Source organism: Aquila chrysaetos, chromosome 20, assembly GCF_900496995.4.
Source record: "Aquila chrysaetos chrysaetos chromosome 20, bAquChr1.4, whole genome shotgun sequence".
Classification (NCBI taxonomy): Eukaryota; Metazoa; Chordata; class Aves; order Accipitriformes; family Accipitridae; genus Aquila; species Aquila chrysaetos.
In genome coordinates, this window is record NC_044023.1 from 5,520,049 (window position 1) to 5,537,627 (window position 17,579).

The 17,579-nt window shown below is 37.7% G+C and overlaps 1 protein-coding gene and 1 long non-coding RNA gene across 20 annotated transcripts in view; one reads left to right on the forward strand and one right to left on the reverse strand.

The window, feature by feature from the left end:
• Positions 1 to 17,579, reverse strand: part of DOCK3 (dedicator of cytokinesis 3) — a 226,279-nt gene that overhangs the window by 23,654 nt on the left and 185,046 nt on the right. For 16 of the 19 annotated variants that reach the window (XM_030043805.2, XM_030043802.2, XM_030043809.2 and 13 more), the window contains 10 exons: positions 16,428 to 16,454; positions 16,213 to 16,308; positions 14,394 to 14,454; positions 13,811 to 13,904; positions 12,963 to 13,111; positions 7,870 to 7,956; positions 5,769 to 5,873; positions 2,156 to 2,297; positions 640 to 806; positions 2 to 88 (listed from right to left, as the gene is read on the reverse strand). In XM_030043805.2, the coding sequence (XP_029899665.1) occupies positions 2 to 88; positions 640 to 806; positions 2,156 to 2,297; positions 5,769 to 5,873; positions 7,870 to 7,956; positions 12,963 to 13,111; positions 13,811 to 13,904; positions 14,394 to 14,454; positions 16,213 to 16,308; positions 16,428 to 16,454 (1,015 nt within the window). The remainder of the gene's footprint in view (position 1; positions 89 to 639; positions 807 to 2,155; positions 2,298 to 5,768; positions 5,874 to 7,869; positions 7,957 to 12,962; positions 13,112 to 13,810; positions 13,905 to 14,393; positions 14,455 to 16,212; positions 16,309 to 16,427; positions 16,455 to 17,579) is intronic. The other 3 variants (XM_030043808.2, XM_030043804.2, XM_030043821.2) reach the window with 1 other exon arrangement.
• Positions 9,436 to 14,842, forward strand: LOC115353827. Its single transcript, XR_003927715.1, has 3 exons — positions 9,436 to 9,517; positions 9,970 to 10,059; positions 14,102 to 14,842. It is a non-coding gene; the product is annotated as an uncharacterized LOC115353827 (long non-coding RNA).

The following is a 17,579-nucleotide window of genomic DNA, read 5'->3' on the forward strand; positions in this document are numbered from 1 at the left end:
CCAGTTCTCTTCTCTCCACTTCAAACCAACGAGAGATCCCAGGCAAACTGTGAGTCAGGGTCAGAGTGGTACGTTCAATCCACAAGCTCTGCAAAGAGTAATTGAGGATGTGAGGTACACAGTGAATCACAGTCACATCATCTGTACTCTTACTACAGGTGCTAAGGGGCTAAAGTTCAGAAAAGAATATATTAACGTCCCAAGCATTAACTTACTTTGCAGAATGTCATGCTGAAAGTCACTTGAACAACAAAACCAGAATTCAGTATGCTCTAAAGCAGCGCATTCAACATTTCTATTAATTTTTAAAGGCTGACCACCAGTTCTGTCATGGGAACCAAGATGACATTGTGGACATATATGGCAGTAAGAAAAAAATTGCAGCCAAACAAAAAAACCCATCCTTGCTTCAAAATGCATTTCTCCTGGCACTAAAATAACTCATCTTTAACTGGACAATGCTTTAATCAGGTCAGGTGTGTAACCATTGCACTCAATAGCTACTTGTTATTTGAGTTACTATAGTATCTTTGGCCATCGAATCAGGATTACTTGAAAGGCTGTATCAGCATAAAATACCAAGACAGTATTCACCTTGAAGAGCTTAACACTTAAACACGGCTTATTCGCTACTTCTACCTTAAATTCATTCTCCTTGTCCTTTGGGCCTTTGTGGAAGGGCCTGTCGTAGCGGAATTTCCGGATGTTGTTGACTCGGTAAAAGCTCTTTATGCGATCAGGGACACGGTCCATTTGCAGCACATCTATATTGTCTGGGATAGGAGTCACTGCATAGATCTGTAAATCTGTAAATTATGTAGTCAAAGAAAGCCACAGGACATCAAACAGGAAAGTTGTCTCTGCTGTGGGAAGAAACAGGATGGTGAATTCAGAAAGTCGCGCTTCTCTCTGTTTTCTAACATTCCTCTGCAAGTGAAACAACAGAACACTAGACTAGCACTACTAGGAGAGTCTACAGAGTTACGTTACCTCACAGCCAGATTAACCAAAGAGGAAGATACCTGAGGATACAGAGACTATGTAGTAAGACATCCAAAATACCTACAGCAGGCAAAATATCCAGTTCCTATTAATTAGAGCTAGGTGCCTCATTTGTACAGGAACTTTCGTAGATCTTGATTATTTAGGTACCTAAATATCTAGCATTTCCCTTTGATAAATTTCACCTTAGATACTTCAGCTTTGTCTACAAACCAAAGGTGTCCTAATTTCATCAATTTACAGTCCAGTTTAGTTAAACTAGTTTAACCTCAGTGTTACAGACAAGATCTCTGCAAGCATAAACAAACCAACCAAAACACACATACAAACAATCCCTCCAGCTATTAAAGTATCAGTGTTATATAGCAAAGAAGACTGAAAAGCACGTGTTATAAAAGACAAGTGGGAAACAGCAACCCATTTCAGATTTCACTTGCTGCCAATATCCTTATAGTTAAAGTCCTGTGCAATATCCTTGCTGTTGTCACACAAGCCAAACAGCAATGTTCTTATGACTAAAATCTCCAAAAGCCTCTGCAGACCCATTAAATGTTACGTGGTTCAGTCCTTAAATGTATATAGCAATGTATTGGTTGCATCAAATCACACTACAGATTACCAATGAGAAGAATGAGATTCAAAGCGTTAGGTATAAAAGGGTTCAGCAGTTTAAAAGAAAGGGAGACTGCAAAAAAAAAAAAAAAAAAAACACCAAAAAAACCCCACCCCAAAAACCTGAGGCGAAAAATAAACACAATGGAAAAAAACACTTTGGAATTAATATCAGTTCCTAACAAAATATTCTCCAAGAGAAGGTATTGGGAATACTTCTAATGACACCAAACGTGCATCATGGCAACGCTGTTGGTAAAGGTGACCAAGCAGATGTGACCAAGCACAGCTATTTCTCTTACACATCAAATATGACCTGCATTACTCCCTGAATAAAAAGTGACAGTTTTCTCCAACAATACGTAGCACAATGAACCAATGAATGTCTAGTGTAGACAGGTGTACGGTTTTGTCCATATCCAGCTCTACCTAAGACACTTAGGAACTGAGGTATCCAAGTTGATGACCTTTTCGATACCTTCCTCCTCTGTGCTCTACCACAGTTCCTCTAATCATAGTTTGCCCATTCACTGAAGGATACATTGGGCATCACACTGCAATATAGAGTCATCTGGGTGGTTTGGATGCTGCATTGCAATGGCTTGTGGGAACTCACTTAGCATCCTCTGCTGGAAGGCTTCCAGCCTCTCATAGTCATGGCCCCGACATACATATTCTTTGTTCTGCAAGAAGGACAAGCATAAATTAGTCTTCTTAAAAGTAAGTTAACTTCTGGCTTTTATCTCACTTTGAATTTTACTGCTTCAAAACCAAATATAAATGACAATGTCAGTATGCTAATGTGAGAGTAAAATGTGCATTTAACACAGCTGATATATTTTATTCCTTCCTTTTTCTTTACAATGTATTTCATCAAGAATTGATAAGTAGACTATTCCACTGATCTCTCAACAGAAAGATGCCTCTGATCCATACACACGTAGCGTTCAGTCCTACTGTCTTGTCTTATTTACTTTTCAGACAACTGAAAAGGGACTATTTTTTAATTGGACTACAGTGAAACATACAAAAACTTAAGACTAAGTCACCAGCTCAGCTGTTCTACACTGGGAAGGCTGCTGTCAAATACAATTTACACCAGATGGATAAAAGTCCTGAGGATTTCATAGAACAGAGGGAGATACATGTTTATCAATTTATCAGTTATCCTTAGAGACAAGTTGTAACAAAGTGTTCACACAAATCATTGCTGTATTGTCATAGCCATACAATCCACCTCTTATCATGTTGAACAGTACATCCTCAGGAACTCCCCTGTCGATAATGGAGTAATGTGGAAAAGCCTTACCAAGAATTCTCAGTGGCCACTTAGCAAATTCCCCTTTAGCCCTAAAAGCACTTTTCTCTTGATGAACAAAATTTTTTTTCTGCTAGTAATGGAAAGCTTGCGTTTAGATATGCCTCTTGGGGCATTAAACCACTTGTGCAGAGTTCTTGGGTGCTTTTTGAGCCATCTCAAACTTTGAATAGTGAAATACAGGATTTCTAAAGTCCTCAGTGTCATAAAGATTGTATTCCAGTGTCTTAACCCTGTTACCACAAAACACAATTTTGATTAGTGTTAATGTCTCCTGATGCAAGACCAATCAAAGCAGGCAAATTCTGTAATTCTGGTGGTTTTAATTCTCATACACTTAACAATAACTAGAAGTACAGGGAGATTTTTCACCTTCATAGAACAAAGAATCCCAGCAAACAATAACAGTCCCCCCCTTCTATTTCTTGCATTTAGAAGCTGCAGTATATGCAATAATGGTTTGTTAATTGCACTGGAAAAGGGTTCTGGCTGAGCAGTTCTTGATCTTGTAGCAAAATCAAAGAGAAAGAAGCAAAACCCAATCATAAAACACAGCCAAGGAGTGCAGTTATCTTTGGCTTTGCATTTCAACTTTATAGAACAGATCTCATGTTCCAGCTGTGACATATGTCACTTTGTATGCATCAGTCACAGCAACCAATGAACTGGGAGAAAAATTGCATGATGAATCTTGACAGATCAGTCTGTAATGCCCAAACTTTGCAGCTATTATTAAATTTGGAGTGAGTCCATGTCTGAAGGTGAATCTCTTCGTGACACTTCCTGCATTCTCTATTTTAGCTTTTGATTGCAGCAATCCACAAAACTGTAAGCCTATAAAGAAAGTTATTGTGATTCTAAAAATAATGCCCTGAAAACACCTCAAAGCTAAATTTATTAGACTTTTCAGACAGATGCCAACACAGGATCTCAGAACGTGGGTTGTCAGGCCTTACTTGAACTTCTGGTAGGTGGAAGACGTGGACAGTTTTAATTTACTTATGTAGGAAGGCTAGAAATAGATGCAGAAATCATAGAAACATGAACAATGACTTCTAGACAAAGGGTCTTCAAAATCAAAAATGTAGAAAAAAGTGGTTATTTTCTGTCTTAAGCTATACAGCAATAGACAAAACTGAGAAAAGGCCGTAGAGTTATTTGATCACTTTAAATCCCTCCCATATCCATTTGAAAATTTTAAATCCATGTAAATCTTTTTCTTCTCTAGAATAGCTGCTTCCAATCTCTTTACTGTGTGATCCATGCTGATGTGATTGCTAATGGGCTTAGTCTGTGCTTCGCAATATGTATGCTGTATGGATCATTAGAGAGAGAAAGGAGGAGGATGACTTTTAATGAGATTGCTACATTAGTAATCTGCTATCAGAAGTACTGCTACCAAATATAATTGCAGAATTAACAAGGATTATAATTATGTACGCTCATGTTTGCTGTTAATGTCTCCAGCCAAGTATCCACATTGTTACACCATTTTGCAAAGAGTAAGTGCTGTGCACTGAAAACTCGTGCAGTGTTAAACACATAGGCCATGCAGGATCCAAGATAAAACTGTAGGATTCATAATATAATAAAATAAGCTAGATTCACTGATACTACTTCAAATGTAGGAATGCTTATGTGCCATAATGACTTCGTTGTCATTCATTTTCTGAAACATCTGTTGTTAGATATAAAAAAACAAATTGGCAGTTTTCTCTGGAGATCTTCATGAAAGGGTAGCTACTGCTTCATGTTGCAACAGTTGTCATTTCCTCAGATTCCTCTGCAGGTGTGTTCTGCACACTGACTGAGGCTGTTACACTATGGCACTGTTCAACTTCACCTTTGAATAACATGAAGCCACCCTTTATCCACTGGTATTTTCACCTTGATTAATTCCAACTTGCCTTTACTTCCCCTGCTCGTGTTTCCATTAAAAGACTGTAATTAAACACCAATGTTTAAATCTTAGTTAAAGAAAAAATACTTAGTAATCAGAGGGAAATTTAAGAGTACAATTTTCAAAATGGTACACAATTTGGCTTTTTGTAGCTTCTTACTGTATAACTCAAGAGTGGTGCCATCTCTTGTCAAACCATTTCTTTAAGGAGAACACAGAACATGCACCTCCAGTCCTTGAAACCATGTTTTAAGTTAGTTTGTCCTGTCAAGCTAGATGGCATCTACCATCAATTTTCAGACAGCTCTTACAGCAGTTGTCAGATTATATTCCTTCCTTGCACTGAACTCGCAACAAGACATCGTATGAACAAATATCCATTTTAGGTTTGGTTCCTCATTAGGAAAATAAGATCATTTCACTTTTTAAATGGGTTGCAGACCCAGCTGATCCTGTATACACCAGCAGACAATAAGCTCAAAGTGAGGACGTGTCCAGAGAGAAGCTGCTAGGCTTTTTGTTGAAGAGAGGAAATTTTCGCTTGTAGATAGCATAAGAGAGTCATCAGTCTGGTATTAGAATCATTCTGTCCTGGGAGACTTTTTAAAGTGTGATAATTTGAGATGATGAAAATTAGTTGAGTAATGACCGAAACATTGCTGCAATACAGCATTTTGCTTAATATAGAGGCAATTTGTGGTGCATCTGCAGATTGTCAAAAATACACATAGGCGTGAGTCAAATTTCTGATATCTGGTCTTAAGTAAATTACCAATGGACCACATCCTTCAGTTCAGCCAGAAAGCTGTTTCTACTTGTGCAGGAGTAAAAAATAAGATGAATGGCAGACATCGTATCTCCATGACAAAAATACAAAGCCTGAACTGCTACTCTGAGCCTGGTCACTTTGTCATATTTTGTACAAGTCTGGCTTACCCGCAGGAAAAATGGGAATTTCCGACCATAAAAACCAACTCTGAAAAACTCAGGTTCTAAGCGCTGCTGTTCCATGATGTTATCGTAATAGGTAGCTTCCATTTTCTATGGAGGAAAAAGATAGCTGCTATCAGACCCTTAAAGCTGCACTTAAAACATTAGAATCTCAAGACACATTAAAATATCACATTACTCTTTTGCCCCCACAATTTTTTATGAAAAGACTGAAATTCTTTTAAAGATAAAAATTATTAATTAAACAGTCTACATGGTGGAACAGGCTGTAGTAGCATCATACTCATTTTGCATTTTTGGAGATGACATACGAACATTTTTCTGTTGTAACTCATTTTAAATTAAACAGGTCTTGCATGTAATTTTCTTTGCATTGCAGAATTAATGGCAAAGCTGAGATGAAGATCTATGTTGCCTGGCTCACAGCATCCTATTCTCTCCTATAGCTCAAATCTATACCACTGTCTGGAAAATTATATCAATTCAATTGGGTTTGCCTTAATTGAGTTGAGGGGCATGAAAAAGGATGAAACAAAATTAAATCTTCTACAGCTCTGTGCACCAGTAGCTTTGACATGGAAGAAAAAAGGTTTGGAAAAAGTAAAAGGACTTTTCTCTAGGTCCAATTACTAGTATTGTGGCACTGTGCTAGCATTTATATCAAGAATGGGATTTCAAGACCCCTTGCCAAACTGAATCTCAGTTGAAAGGCTCACAGAAATTTCACTATAGCAAAAAGATAGCTTTTTAAAGAGAAGAATCAGTTTGACATCATTGCTGCCACTGCAGGGAACCCTAACAGCCGCTTTGACTTAGAATATTGCATCAAGGTTTTGTTCTCGGTTCCCACACATATTAACTCCTTTTCTAAAATGGAGAAGGTCCCAAAAATTATTGCAGGAAGAATAAAGGAATGTGTTGAATGATGTGAATAGCATAGACAAAAACTCTTTAGAGTGGGGAGAAATTCAAGTCAGTTCAGGTCAACACAGAGTTAGGAAACTTGAACAGAAAACAGATCGCACACAGGTGAGCAAAAGGATGATGTGAATTGGTTATACTGATCAGCTGAGATGCTCTTCACCTGCCTAGCTGATTAAATCCAAATAATAAAGAGGCAGCAAGAATAGCTAATTTACTGATGTTTTAGGAAAGAAAGTCTTGATGCATGACTTGACTACGTCTTTAATAAGTTTGTTTGCTCATCAATCATGATCACTTTACTGATACAGTATTTCCTGTATACCACAATAAATGTTCACACTGTTCTATTATAGATGTCTACAATAAACAAATGCACAACCAAGATGGTCACTGGTATTCTCTTTAGGGCCACTTGGAAGAAAAGAAGTCCTTCAGAAGTGCAGTTCATGAGACCTAGTTAGACAGCTATCTTCAGATGAGAATAAATTTGACTTTTAAAGGGAATTTAAACAAACCACTGTGTATAAGAATACATCAACATAGCGTAAATCTTAAATTTGGGTATATGCATGCTACCCCAGGGGACAAAAGCAGATGAACTATTTTCACATTTAAAAAGCTTTTAAATAACAGCCAGAATTTTTACTTTTTCCGATTAAAGCGCAATGCTGCAAATGTGCCTTGATTTCATCATGTGTTTGGTTTTACCGGAGGACCAGATTATTGTAAATTGATTAGACAGCCAGAAGTGTTTGCCTTCTCCATTCTTTCTCTCCTGTTCCTCTTATGTCAACTGAGCCACAAGCTGTCCTTGATATTTTTGGAATTAAAATGAAATATCAATATATAATTTCTTTTAAAAAAAAAAAGATATTTTATGCAAAAATATATATATAAATATGCGATTGCAATAGCAAGCCCAGCTCCTGTGTGTGTGCTGTCTATATATACTCATGGGAATTTACTGCTAGCAGACTTAGGAATTGCTTCAGTGGTCCTATGAAGTCATTGAAATGAGTCAATGGCAAAGGAGTCACTGTAAATGCATGGAGCTGTACAGGGAATATGATGACTTTTTAAATTCAGAATGTTCTGACAGGAGACCAAAATTCCCTGGGGAATGACATGAGAGTCTGCAAGGACAGGAACTGCTGCTACTTACCCGAATCCAGCTGAGGCTCTGATAATCATAGAGACTTTCATACTGTATGGCCAGTTCTCTGCACAGCGGGATTCCAAACTCCCAGCTCTGTGAAACCAAAGCAAATCACACTCACAGCAAACAGAATGTCATTGCCAACTCAGCTGAGAGGAATATGGAAACTCAATTTTGGGAATTCATTTGGTATGAAATGCCAGGGATTAGATGTGAAAATGCAATGTATTGAAACAGTTTCCATTAAATATCAGATTAATTCCTTCTTCAAGATGGTAACAGAGGCATATGTTCCATTGAAATTACACACATATACTGCTTGTTACTGACAGTTCACTCATGAGACTGGTAACTTATTCAGAGAAAGATAATACAAATAACAATTTTTCTTCTTGTTAGACACCCCTTCAGCCCACCCCCAACATCTCCTTTGCTTTCTGCACTAAAACTCGTGGAGTAAAGAGTTAGGGAATAACTCCCCAGCAAAGCACTCTCCTTCCCAGCGCTGCTACTTCCTACTGAAAGCATGAAACTGTCAAGGAATGGGAAACACTCAAATGCAGTGACAAAGCGTCTTCAGAACTGACCTGCATTATTGCACTGAGTGAATATCCATATTCAGCACTGAAAGCAAAACTCATTTCTTCAACTTACAATCTGCATACAATAAATCTTTTCTAGTACACCATACTCATCACCCTCAGAGGTAAGGAAGAAAGAGACTGAGTTTGGGCACACCCACATTGAGAGAAAGACTCCCGTTACCTCACTTAGTTTTTTAGAGTGCTCATTTTACACCCTTGAACTGAAATCTCCTCTCCCATCATCTTTTACCTGCATAGATTGGAAGCCTTTTGGGGGAACAACTGTTTCTTACCACACTTATGTAAAGGATCTAGAACACCAAGGTCTCAGTTGAACCTTTACTGGATTAACTCTTATGCATTACTGGGCTAACTTGCCAGTTGTTTTAAGTGGGACCGTGTTGTAGTGAAAACAAAATTAATGTGTGAGTTAGACTATCACTTGAGTTTTATGAATATTAATAGCAATATTGTAAATTATTGGTAACAGTAATGAAGAGTAATTATGTAAAATACTAACACTTAATATGGAAGGAGTTTTTCTGGTTACATGTACCTTCACTTAAAAGTGAATCTCTACACTGATTTAGTGTATTAAGTACTTTACAATGGTTCCCTTTATGCCCACACATTTGTAGTGTCTGCTCTCTCACCCTTAATACCAGCAAAGCTTTTTTTATCTGAATAGCAAAACCAGTAAGTGTAAGAACTTTTTTATTAAAAGAAGGGATAGTTGTAAGAACTAAGAAGGCAAAAATAATGATCGTACATCTCTTTAGCTTCAGTCAATTACAAAAACTTATATGAGAAATTGCTAAATAAAAGATTCTTTCAGAATCAATTTGGATATTCTGATAGTATTAGTAGTTTAGGATGATGGGAAGCCTGAGATTTATTTAGATAAATACAATACATACAACAGGAAATGAACTGAAAGACCATTTACTTGACTACTCAGAATTTTACTCAGGTTTTTGTGGTCTCGAATTAACAGGATTTTTGCTGTGGATTGTCAAAAGTCCATGGCATACAAACTGACACACTGAATTGGGTTGAACAACATTAGCAAGGTGAGTGTTTATATTTGCAAACACAAATACCATTGCACTTTTAAATAGGTTTCAACATTCTTTACAGAGATATTATACATAGATTTTCAGTCCTTAGTTGATCTATATTTACTTGAAAGAATGGAAAAGAAAAGTCTCTTCTAAAACATCTGGCCAGGAATAAATGGGTTTTGTCACACAGAGCGTGAGCAGAGTCTCACTTCCAAATGGGATGCTGTGGCTAAAGCCTACATAAGTCTCTAATCTGTCTTCCGGATAGAAGCAGAAAGCTAGGTGGCTTTCTTCCCTTGAGGTGATCTGAAAGATGTAACCTTTTCATGCTCCTTTTCTGATGTGAATTAAATTAACAACATGTAACCACATCTTATTTCTCTTTATACCAGCTCTTCTACGTGTACCCTGATACTATTCCTATCATCTTAACTCAGGCTTTCTCTCTTTGTTTCATTTAGATTTCCACACAGAGAAATTCTGCTGTGCTAGCTGAATAATATTCTGTAGATAGGAGATGAGATAAAGAAGCGAAGAAACACAATATACAGGTAACTTCTTAGAGAGAAAAGAGTTTGCAGATATTTGAAAGGAAAAGAGAATGAATGGATATCTGAGTCACTGGGATCCTCAGTTTTAAAATCTGTGATGTTAATGGGTACCATCTTCACACTGTAGAAATTTAATATTTAATTCTGTGTGCTATGCAAGTGTCACTTTCCTCTAAAGCATCATTCTTCCCCCCTTCAAATAATTTCCTAATGTCTCCACTGTTAATTTCCCTCATTACTGCTTTCTGTTTTGCTGACGTCTGATCTGTTTGCATGTTCTGTATTATGTCCTTCACTTGAAAAGCACATTCATATGACATTTAATGCAGCTTTCTCCTACAGCACCAGCAACTCTCTGTTGAGTGCTACTGACTGCACACAAGCAGGCACAGATACAGACAATCAAAGTTTATGAATGGCAACCTTTATTTACTCACATCCTAGTGCGCAGATTTCTTTTGCGAATACGATTCACATGAGGGTGCACAAGAGAAATTAGTTCAAATGTTGGGTGTAGAGCACACGATCTAAAAATAAACTGCTTTGGAAATACAGCTTTGGGTGTCTCACAGCACATGGCTGGCACTAAGGAGAATACACACTGTGATGCTGTGATGGGAGCTGGTCAGAGTTCTTAGTTAATAAAATCTAGCAGTGAACTGGACAGAAAAGGGTTGTGTAGTTTTCAAGCTATTGCTGTCCAGAAGCATGAGCAATCAGGTTCAAACTGTTCCATTCACAGTCGTCTTCAACTAGAAAACCTTGAGTTTTAACAGACAAAATCGTAACTGTGAGTTAAAAAAAAAATAATCTTCATTTAAAATGATGCACACACTGCCGACTGAGCCATAAACCAATTCAAAGCATAGCAGAAATCAGTAGGAAGGAGCACACGACCAGAGTGAAGGCTAAAAGGGCTTTGGAACACCTTGTTCCTTCCCAACACAGGGTTGCTACCCACAATATTGAGAATGGGAGTTACTCAATTCTGCACCCCACTGCAGTGCTCCAGGCCTGCCATAGGCCATGCCACCACTCCTTGCCCTCCACTGGCATGCCCTTTATGTCAAACTCACAAGACAGTCTTGTGGCCATAGTTTTCCCACATTCCTGTGCTGAGAAAATTTTTCCATTAACAAATGCAGAACTTTTACACCCTTTTCATGCTGCTTTGACCCCCTTACTTAGTGGAAGATGCCAGGAGCAGCATTTTTACACCCTTTTCATGCTGCTTTGACCCCCTTACTTAGTGGAAGATGCCAGGAGCAGCATGAGAAACTTAAACTCTAGAAATGCAACTGAAGGACACAGAACAACAAATTCCACTCTTCAGGACCTGAGGAGGGACCATCTTAGGGTAGCGCAGAAAGAAACTATCAGACACAAGTTGAGGGAAGCAAGTTTCTTCCATTCCCTGAGCTGTCTCCTGTTACACAGCAACAGAAAGAGTGCTGAAAAGCAGCAGGAGGATTTGGCTTCTCAGCATCTTTCACTTCCACCGTTTGAGTGACACAGATACTGCTTAAGTGGATTATTTAGTCATTCAGCTACCATTTATAATAAAGGAGGATTAAAATACAAAGTCAAGTAACTCCAGAAACATCCAGTGGGGAAAAAACCTCAAGAGGTTAACAGTCTATAATCTGTTAGGAGTTTTATAGCAAAATTACATCTGTCAAGGTTTTACGCCCCTTCAGTGTATATATGGATTGCCTGTTTTTGTCAAAAATACAGGTTCACTTGTTTTACATAGTCTGCATATCATCTTTTTCTAGTCAGACAGTACGGTACTACAATATTTGCACAAGTCAGTAATTTTTTTTTTTTTAAGTGCAGTCTGAAAAACTGAAAATTTCTGAAACTAAAAAGAGAACCATATTCAGTATTATTACACAAGAACAATTCTGGCCAAAAAGAAAAAAATTCTCCTTAATTAATCACTTCCTCATAAATAGGCCATTTCTTCCTACACACAGGAATCTGACTTCCTTTTGCTGGTTCTGTAGAGAATGTCTTTGCCATATGCAACTTTCAGTTATCAGGGCTAGGAAAGGATTATCAGGAAGGGCAACCCCATATGAACCAAATCACATTTGTATTTAATGCCACTGTCATTACCATCACAGGCAAAACCAACCCCGAGGTGCACATACAGACGTTATCTTCCAATAATATAAGCTGTAGGAATTTTTCTAGAGAAGGGAAAAAATTGAAAATATTCTGACAGATGATATCACTTTTAAGGTTCACCTGTGAAATGTTCCCAAAACACCATGTCACAAGGGACTATAACACCTATGTCTGCAGTAATTAAAAAAAAAAAAATTATTCTAGGGAAAACATACTGAATACATGAAATTGGAATGTATTGACTTTCTTCTTGGGCAATGGATGGGACTGCACTTTAATTGAAAGCCGCTTTAAAATAACAGTGACACTGGAAAGACTTAAATCTTTTTTAATAAAGGGACTCCTACAGTCTATTGCCTGCCATTTACTTCTATAGGTTAGAAACAAAACAAGCCCTAAAGTGAGTCATAACACAGCAATTTGCATAGACAACTACAAAATGCAGTCCCACCCCCCAAAATCTAAGGAACTGGTATTAGAGCTTTTTGCCATATCAGGTGATCCAAAGTTTGGTTTAAAGGTATAAAAATGTTTTGGTGTTTCTCCTGTTGGCCTACCTAAACTAGTTCCAAATGTTATGCACAATGAAATACCCATACCCATTTTCTCATCTGTTTTTTCATCCAGAGAGCCAAGAAGCAATTTGTCAAGTAATAAAACCTTTTGATACAAATTTACTTCCAAACTACTGAACTGAGATGATAGGCTTGCAAGCCCTAAGTAAGTCAGGAAAAGGGAAGGAAGCTGCTGGAAGAGAGAAGAAGTTGGCATACCTTCCCTTTGTTGAAGTAATGGATAATCTTACGGCACAGACCTTCCTTACGTTGCCACTCTGACTGAGATGGATAATGCAGGAACTCTCTCAGAGGTCTGTCCTCCCACTGAAGCAACTCACAGTACAAAAGCAAAGTAAATGCAGCCTCTGTTGGAAATGCAATTATTGAACACTGAATCAATGACAACAAATAAATACAGCCATTAGGTTGAAAGGTCACTAGACCTGCTTCTTAAACAGTCTGGAATTTCTAATTTACAATTTGAGAAAAAATTCTGAACTCTCATTAAATCATGAAATTATTCAATTACTTAAAATAGCAGGATAAAGCTGACTTTTAGGTACAAATCTGTCAAGTTTCTTTTTACTAACTACTTGATTTAAATGCACAGTCAGATATTCAGATATATCACTATATTCAGGGCCTGCAGCTGTAAACAGAGCTTGGACAACAGAGAATTATAGTCTATATACTTTCTAAGACCTCCCTAAATTCTACAATGCAAGGAAATATGGCAAATGATAATATAACGGTGGTTTTGTGATTTTTAGCTTCCTCTAATTTTGATTCCATTGTTGTGATTTTTTTGATCAATGTTCCTTGTACAACACTTTAATGTAAAATTCAGTGTGTAACGGAATAGTTGTATGGTTGTGTGGGCATAGATATATATTATTTCACTTGAGGGAATGAGCTGGACCTCAGCTTCTTATCTTCCCAACTGCCCTAACTGATTTATACCATTTTTTTCCAAAAGAATGAATCAGATGTTATGAGTATAACATTGGGAGAGTCAAAAACTTTCACCAGGATTTCTAGCAGACCCCATATGATATCTTACTAACCTGTATAGTTCTCAGCCTGTAAGTGCATGTCACACAGCTTGTGGATATAGCGGATGTACATCTCTTCCTTGTTAATTTCAGATTTATAGAAATTCTGTGAAAGAAAAAGAGTTGTTACCCTTACTGAGACTTCTTTCATTCAAGACAATCAGCAGCATCTGTGTATGTATAAAGGTATTGAAAAGAGAATACATTATTAGTGCAGAAGAAAAGTAATAATTATTTTCACGTTCACACTGATTTAACCCACTGATTTTATCATGTCGTGATTTTTTTTCATAATGAAGGTAGGGAAAAGCTGAAAGAAAAGGCAAGAGAGGTTGTAGAACCTCTGTCACAGGGATACACAGAACTCAGCTGGAAAAGGCCCTGAAGAACCTGACCTATTTGGCCCTGCTCTAAGCACAAAGTTGGACCAGACACCTCCATAGGATCCTCACAATCCCTGTCATTCTGTTCTATCACCCCAGTGCTCAGATTCTGAAGCTATACTTGCCTGACACAGATTTCTATCCCAACCTTTCCTATCCCAGTTTCAACAGCATTGCACAGTATCACAAAGAGATAAAGGAAACATCTTTACCATAAGGTTAACAGTGCAGCCGATTTTCTTGTTTTCTGTTTCATCTCCTTTCATACAGTCCCTAAGAAAGCAGAGCAATGTTAAAACATACATCTGCAAAAAAAGCCCTTTTAAAATTAATTTGAAGCTATCTTATCCTCCAGAGCCTCCTTGGATCACAAACAATAGTTAATCATACACTCTATTTTATGAAGTTCCTCTAAGAAAAATTTCTGTATTACGTCTTAAATGATATGAGAACTGAGTGTCCTCTTACACGTCTGCATCTGAGAACCTGAAATGACTGCTACTTCGTTTCTTACAAGGATCTGAACAAAATCAGATGATAGTCACTAAAAATCATCTGAATGAACGAGCTAGTATAAAAGTGAAAAACTATTATTTATCTAAATGTAAATGTTTAGTGGTTTCCTAGTCAAAAGATTAGCTTTCACAAATTCAGTTATCCAGTGTAGTGTTGGCATGCTGAAAGGTGGAACCTGAGTAATTTAGACTACATTACTAACTTTTTCATAGATAAGTTAAATCACAGAATTTATCTTTAGTTTCTGGAATATTTTAGAAATTATTTCCATTCAAGCAGTACAAAAAGTTAAAGGCTTCAGAAATCACTGATCTTGACTCCAGAGTGTCGCATTCATTTGTGAAGAAGAGACAAAATTTTTAAAGCAGTGACACAGCAAACTGTCTTGAGAACTACTGTGTCAACGAACTGGCAGCTGGACTGCAAGAGATGCCTGTGTATTTCCAAATTCCGATGCACTTCCCTGTTCTGCTCTGGGAATGAAAAAACCTGCTATGTATTAAAAATCAATTAAAAACTGGTATCTGTTCCACAATTAGGCATGAAAATGTATATCTGTGTATCAACATTGCATTGATAGCAAATTTCATTAAAAAAAAAAAAGGCTCCCTTGCATTCCCTTTAAATGTCTCGGATACCTGGTCTTGCATAGTAGTTGTACAGTAGCTGTTGTCAGGAAACAAACAGGAGATTGGATCAAACTGGTAAGGACAACAAAAAGAGCAAACTAAAAAGCACAGAAAAGGATTTGGGATTGCAGAATACCCAGCCTAGTCACAGGTTTTCACCTATAATCAGCAGCAGCAGAAGAAAAAATTATTTGAACTCTTGTCAGTAGGCTAAAGACAGAAATACTGGGGGCAGTTCTATATCGTTTCAAATTGTCTATTGTTCCATAAAAACAACTCTGAGTGTGTGTGTGTATATGTATGTGTGTGTATATATCTATGAAGCTAAAATATTTTCTTGTAACTGAATCAAAGCTCAGCTGCATTGACACAATAGTCTTGCAACCTTCAGTCTAAACAAAGGATGCCTAATTTATAGTGGAGTCTTGCATATGACTCATCAGCTGACATGTCAGACTTTCCTCAGATGAAAAGTTTTCCAACCCTGTGTATCTAGATGAGACATTCAGCACATCTCGGTTCAGCGAGGCATTTGAGGTCATTCTTGCATTTAGCATCTATTTTGCCAAATTAGGTGAGATCATTTCAATGACAGAAGGAATTATGCATTTAGCAACCTCAGTAAACCTTAGTACAAAACTACGAATTAAAAAATTTCTTTATCTTTGCTATTATCAGGAATGAGAATTAGGGCTCTAGAGATGAGGACTTAGGATTTTTGCTCAGAGCCCAGCAGCAATGAGTTAGGCTTGCTTACATAATACTTGCCATCAGAGAAGCATGCAGCTTGATAAACAATAAAAACATTCCCTGTAGAAAAGAAACTTAGTACTACCTCTTTACAAACTTGTTATACTTGGAATATATTACTGTTGTTGCCAGATACCTGTAGTCAAGCAGACGCTCCATGAGACGAGTAACTGATGTAACAAAAGAGATTCCAGTCTCCCGCCATGTTTCCTGCTCAATCTTCTCCAGCAAACTGTTTGGAGGTGGAAAGACAGCAGATGAGGCTTCCGGGGAAATGGTATAATGCATGCAGACAGCTGTGGACAACTTGGTTTCTTCCTCATAAACAAATTCATAGAATTACTATCTTACCTGGGATAAGGCCCAAAGAGCTGGGTTCTACTCCAGGCAGCATGAAGTAAAGACAAGGAAATTACAGAATTGACAGGAGAAGGAAAAATATCTTCACATTGCCATTTAAAATATATGAAAAAGAGCAATGCTCATGGCAACAGTTGATTCCCACATTATTACCTGTAGCTTAAATACTGCTAACAGCAGTAAGAAGTTGGAAGGGAGTCTAAACCTACTGCAAATACCTCTTCTTTGCTCATCCTTACATAAATTTTCATCCCTAATCAGCAACCAACCAACCAACCTTGAGTCACAATTTATTTAAGCTGTAAATACATAAAGTCAATCTGTTCCTGCTCAGCAAACTAGACAATAGAGCAAGTATCTCACTGAGACAATTGTGAAGGATGAGAGAAGGCTAGAGTGAGAACACCAAAATTTAAAAAGTGAAAAAAGAAAGCAAATTGACATGCTAGTTTCCCAAAACTGGATCTCTGGTCAAAGAACTTGTCACTTCTATACTGGCAAGAGGAAAGAAATTCTGTTGGGTGTCATACATGTCCTGAGAAGAGGCAAACTCTTCTGTACTGGAATGATTTCTAGCTGAGGGAGCCAATTCATATTTCAGCAGTATAGTTGAGACAGTAGAATTCAGGATCAACTGTTTATTTCGCACAGCGTTTATTGACTTTGTGGAATTGTTTCCTCAAAGTTCACATTGTTCTCAGAAAAGTCAGTAGCAAATACAAACTAAAAGGTTGCTGGACTTCGAGGATGTGTTTCTTGGTAATACATGCAGTCACTATCATCTAAAAATAAGTAACAAGCTACATACAGTCCCTGAATTCTTAACATTTTGGGTAACAAATGTCTTCAACTGGAGCAAAGGAAATGCACAATATTCCTCTTGCCAGGTTGTCCTGGTTTCGGCAGGGTTAGAGGGAATTTTCTTCCTAGTGGCTGGTATAGTGCTGTGGTTTGGGTTCAGTATGAGAAGAATGTTGATAACACACTGATGTTTTCAGTTGCTGCTAAGTAGTGTTTATACTAAATCAAGGTTTTTTCAGCTTCTCATGCCCAGCCAGCAAGAAGGCTGGAGGGGCACAAGAAGATGGGAGGGGACACAGCCAGGGCAGCTGACCCAAACTGGCCAAAGGGGTATTCCATACC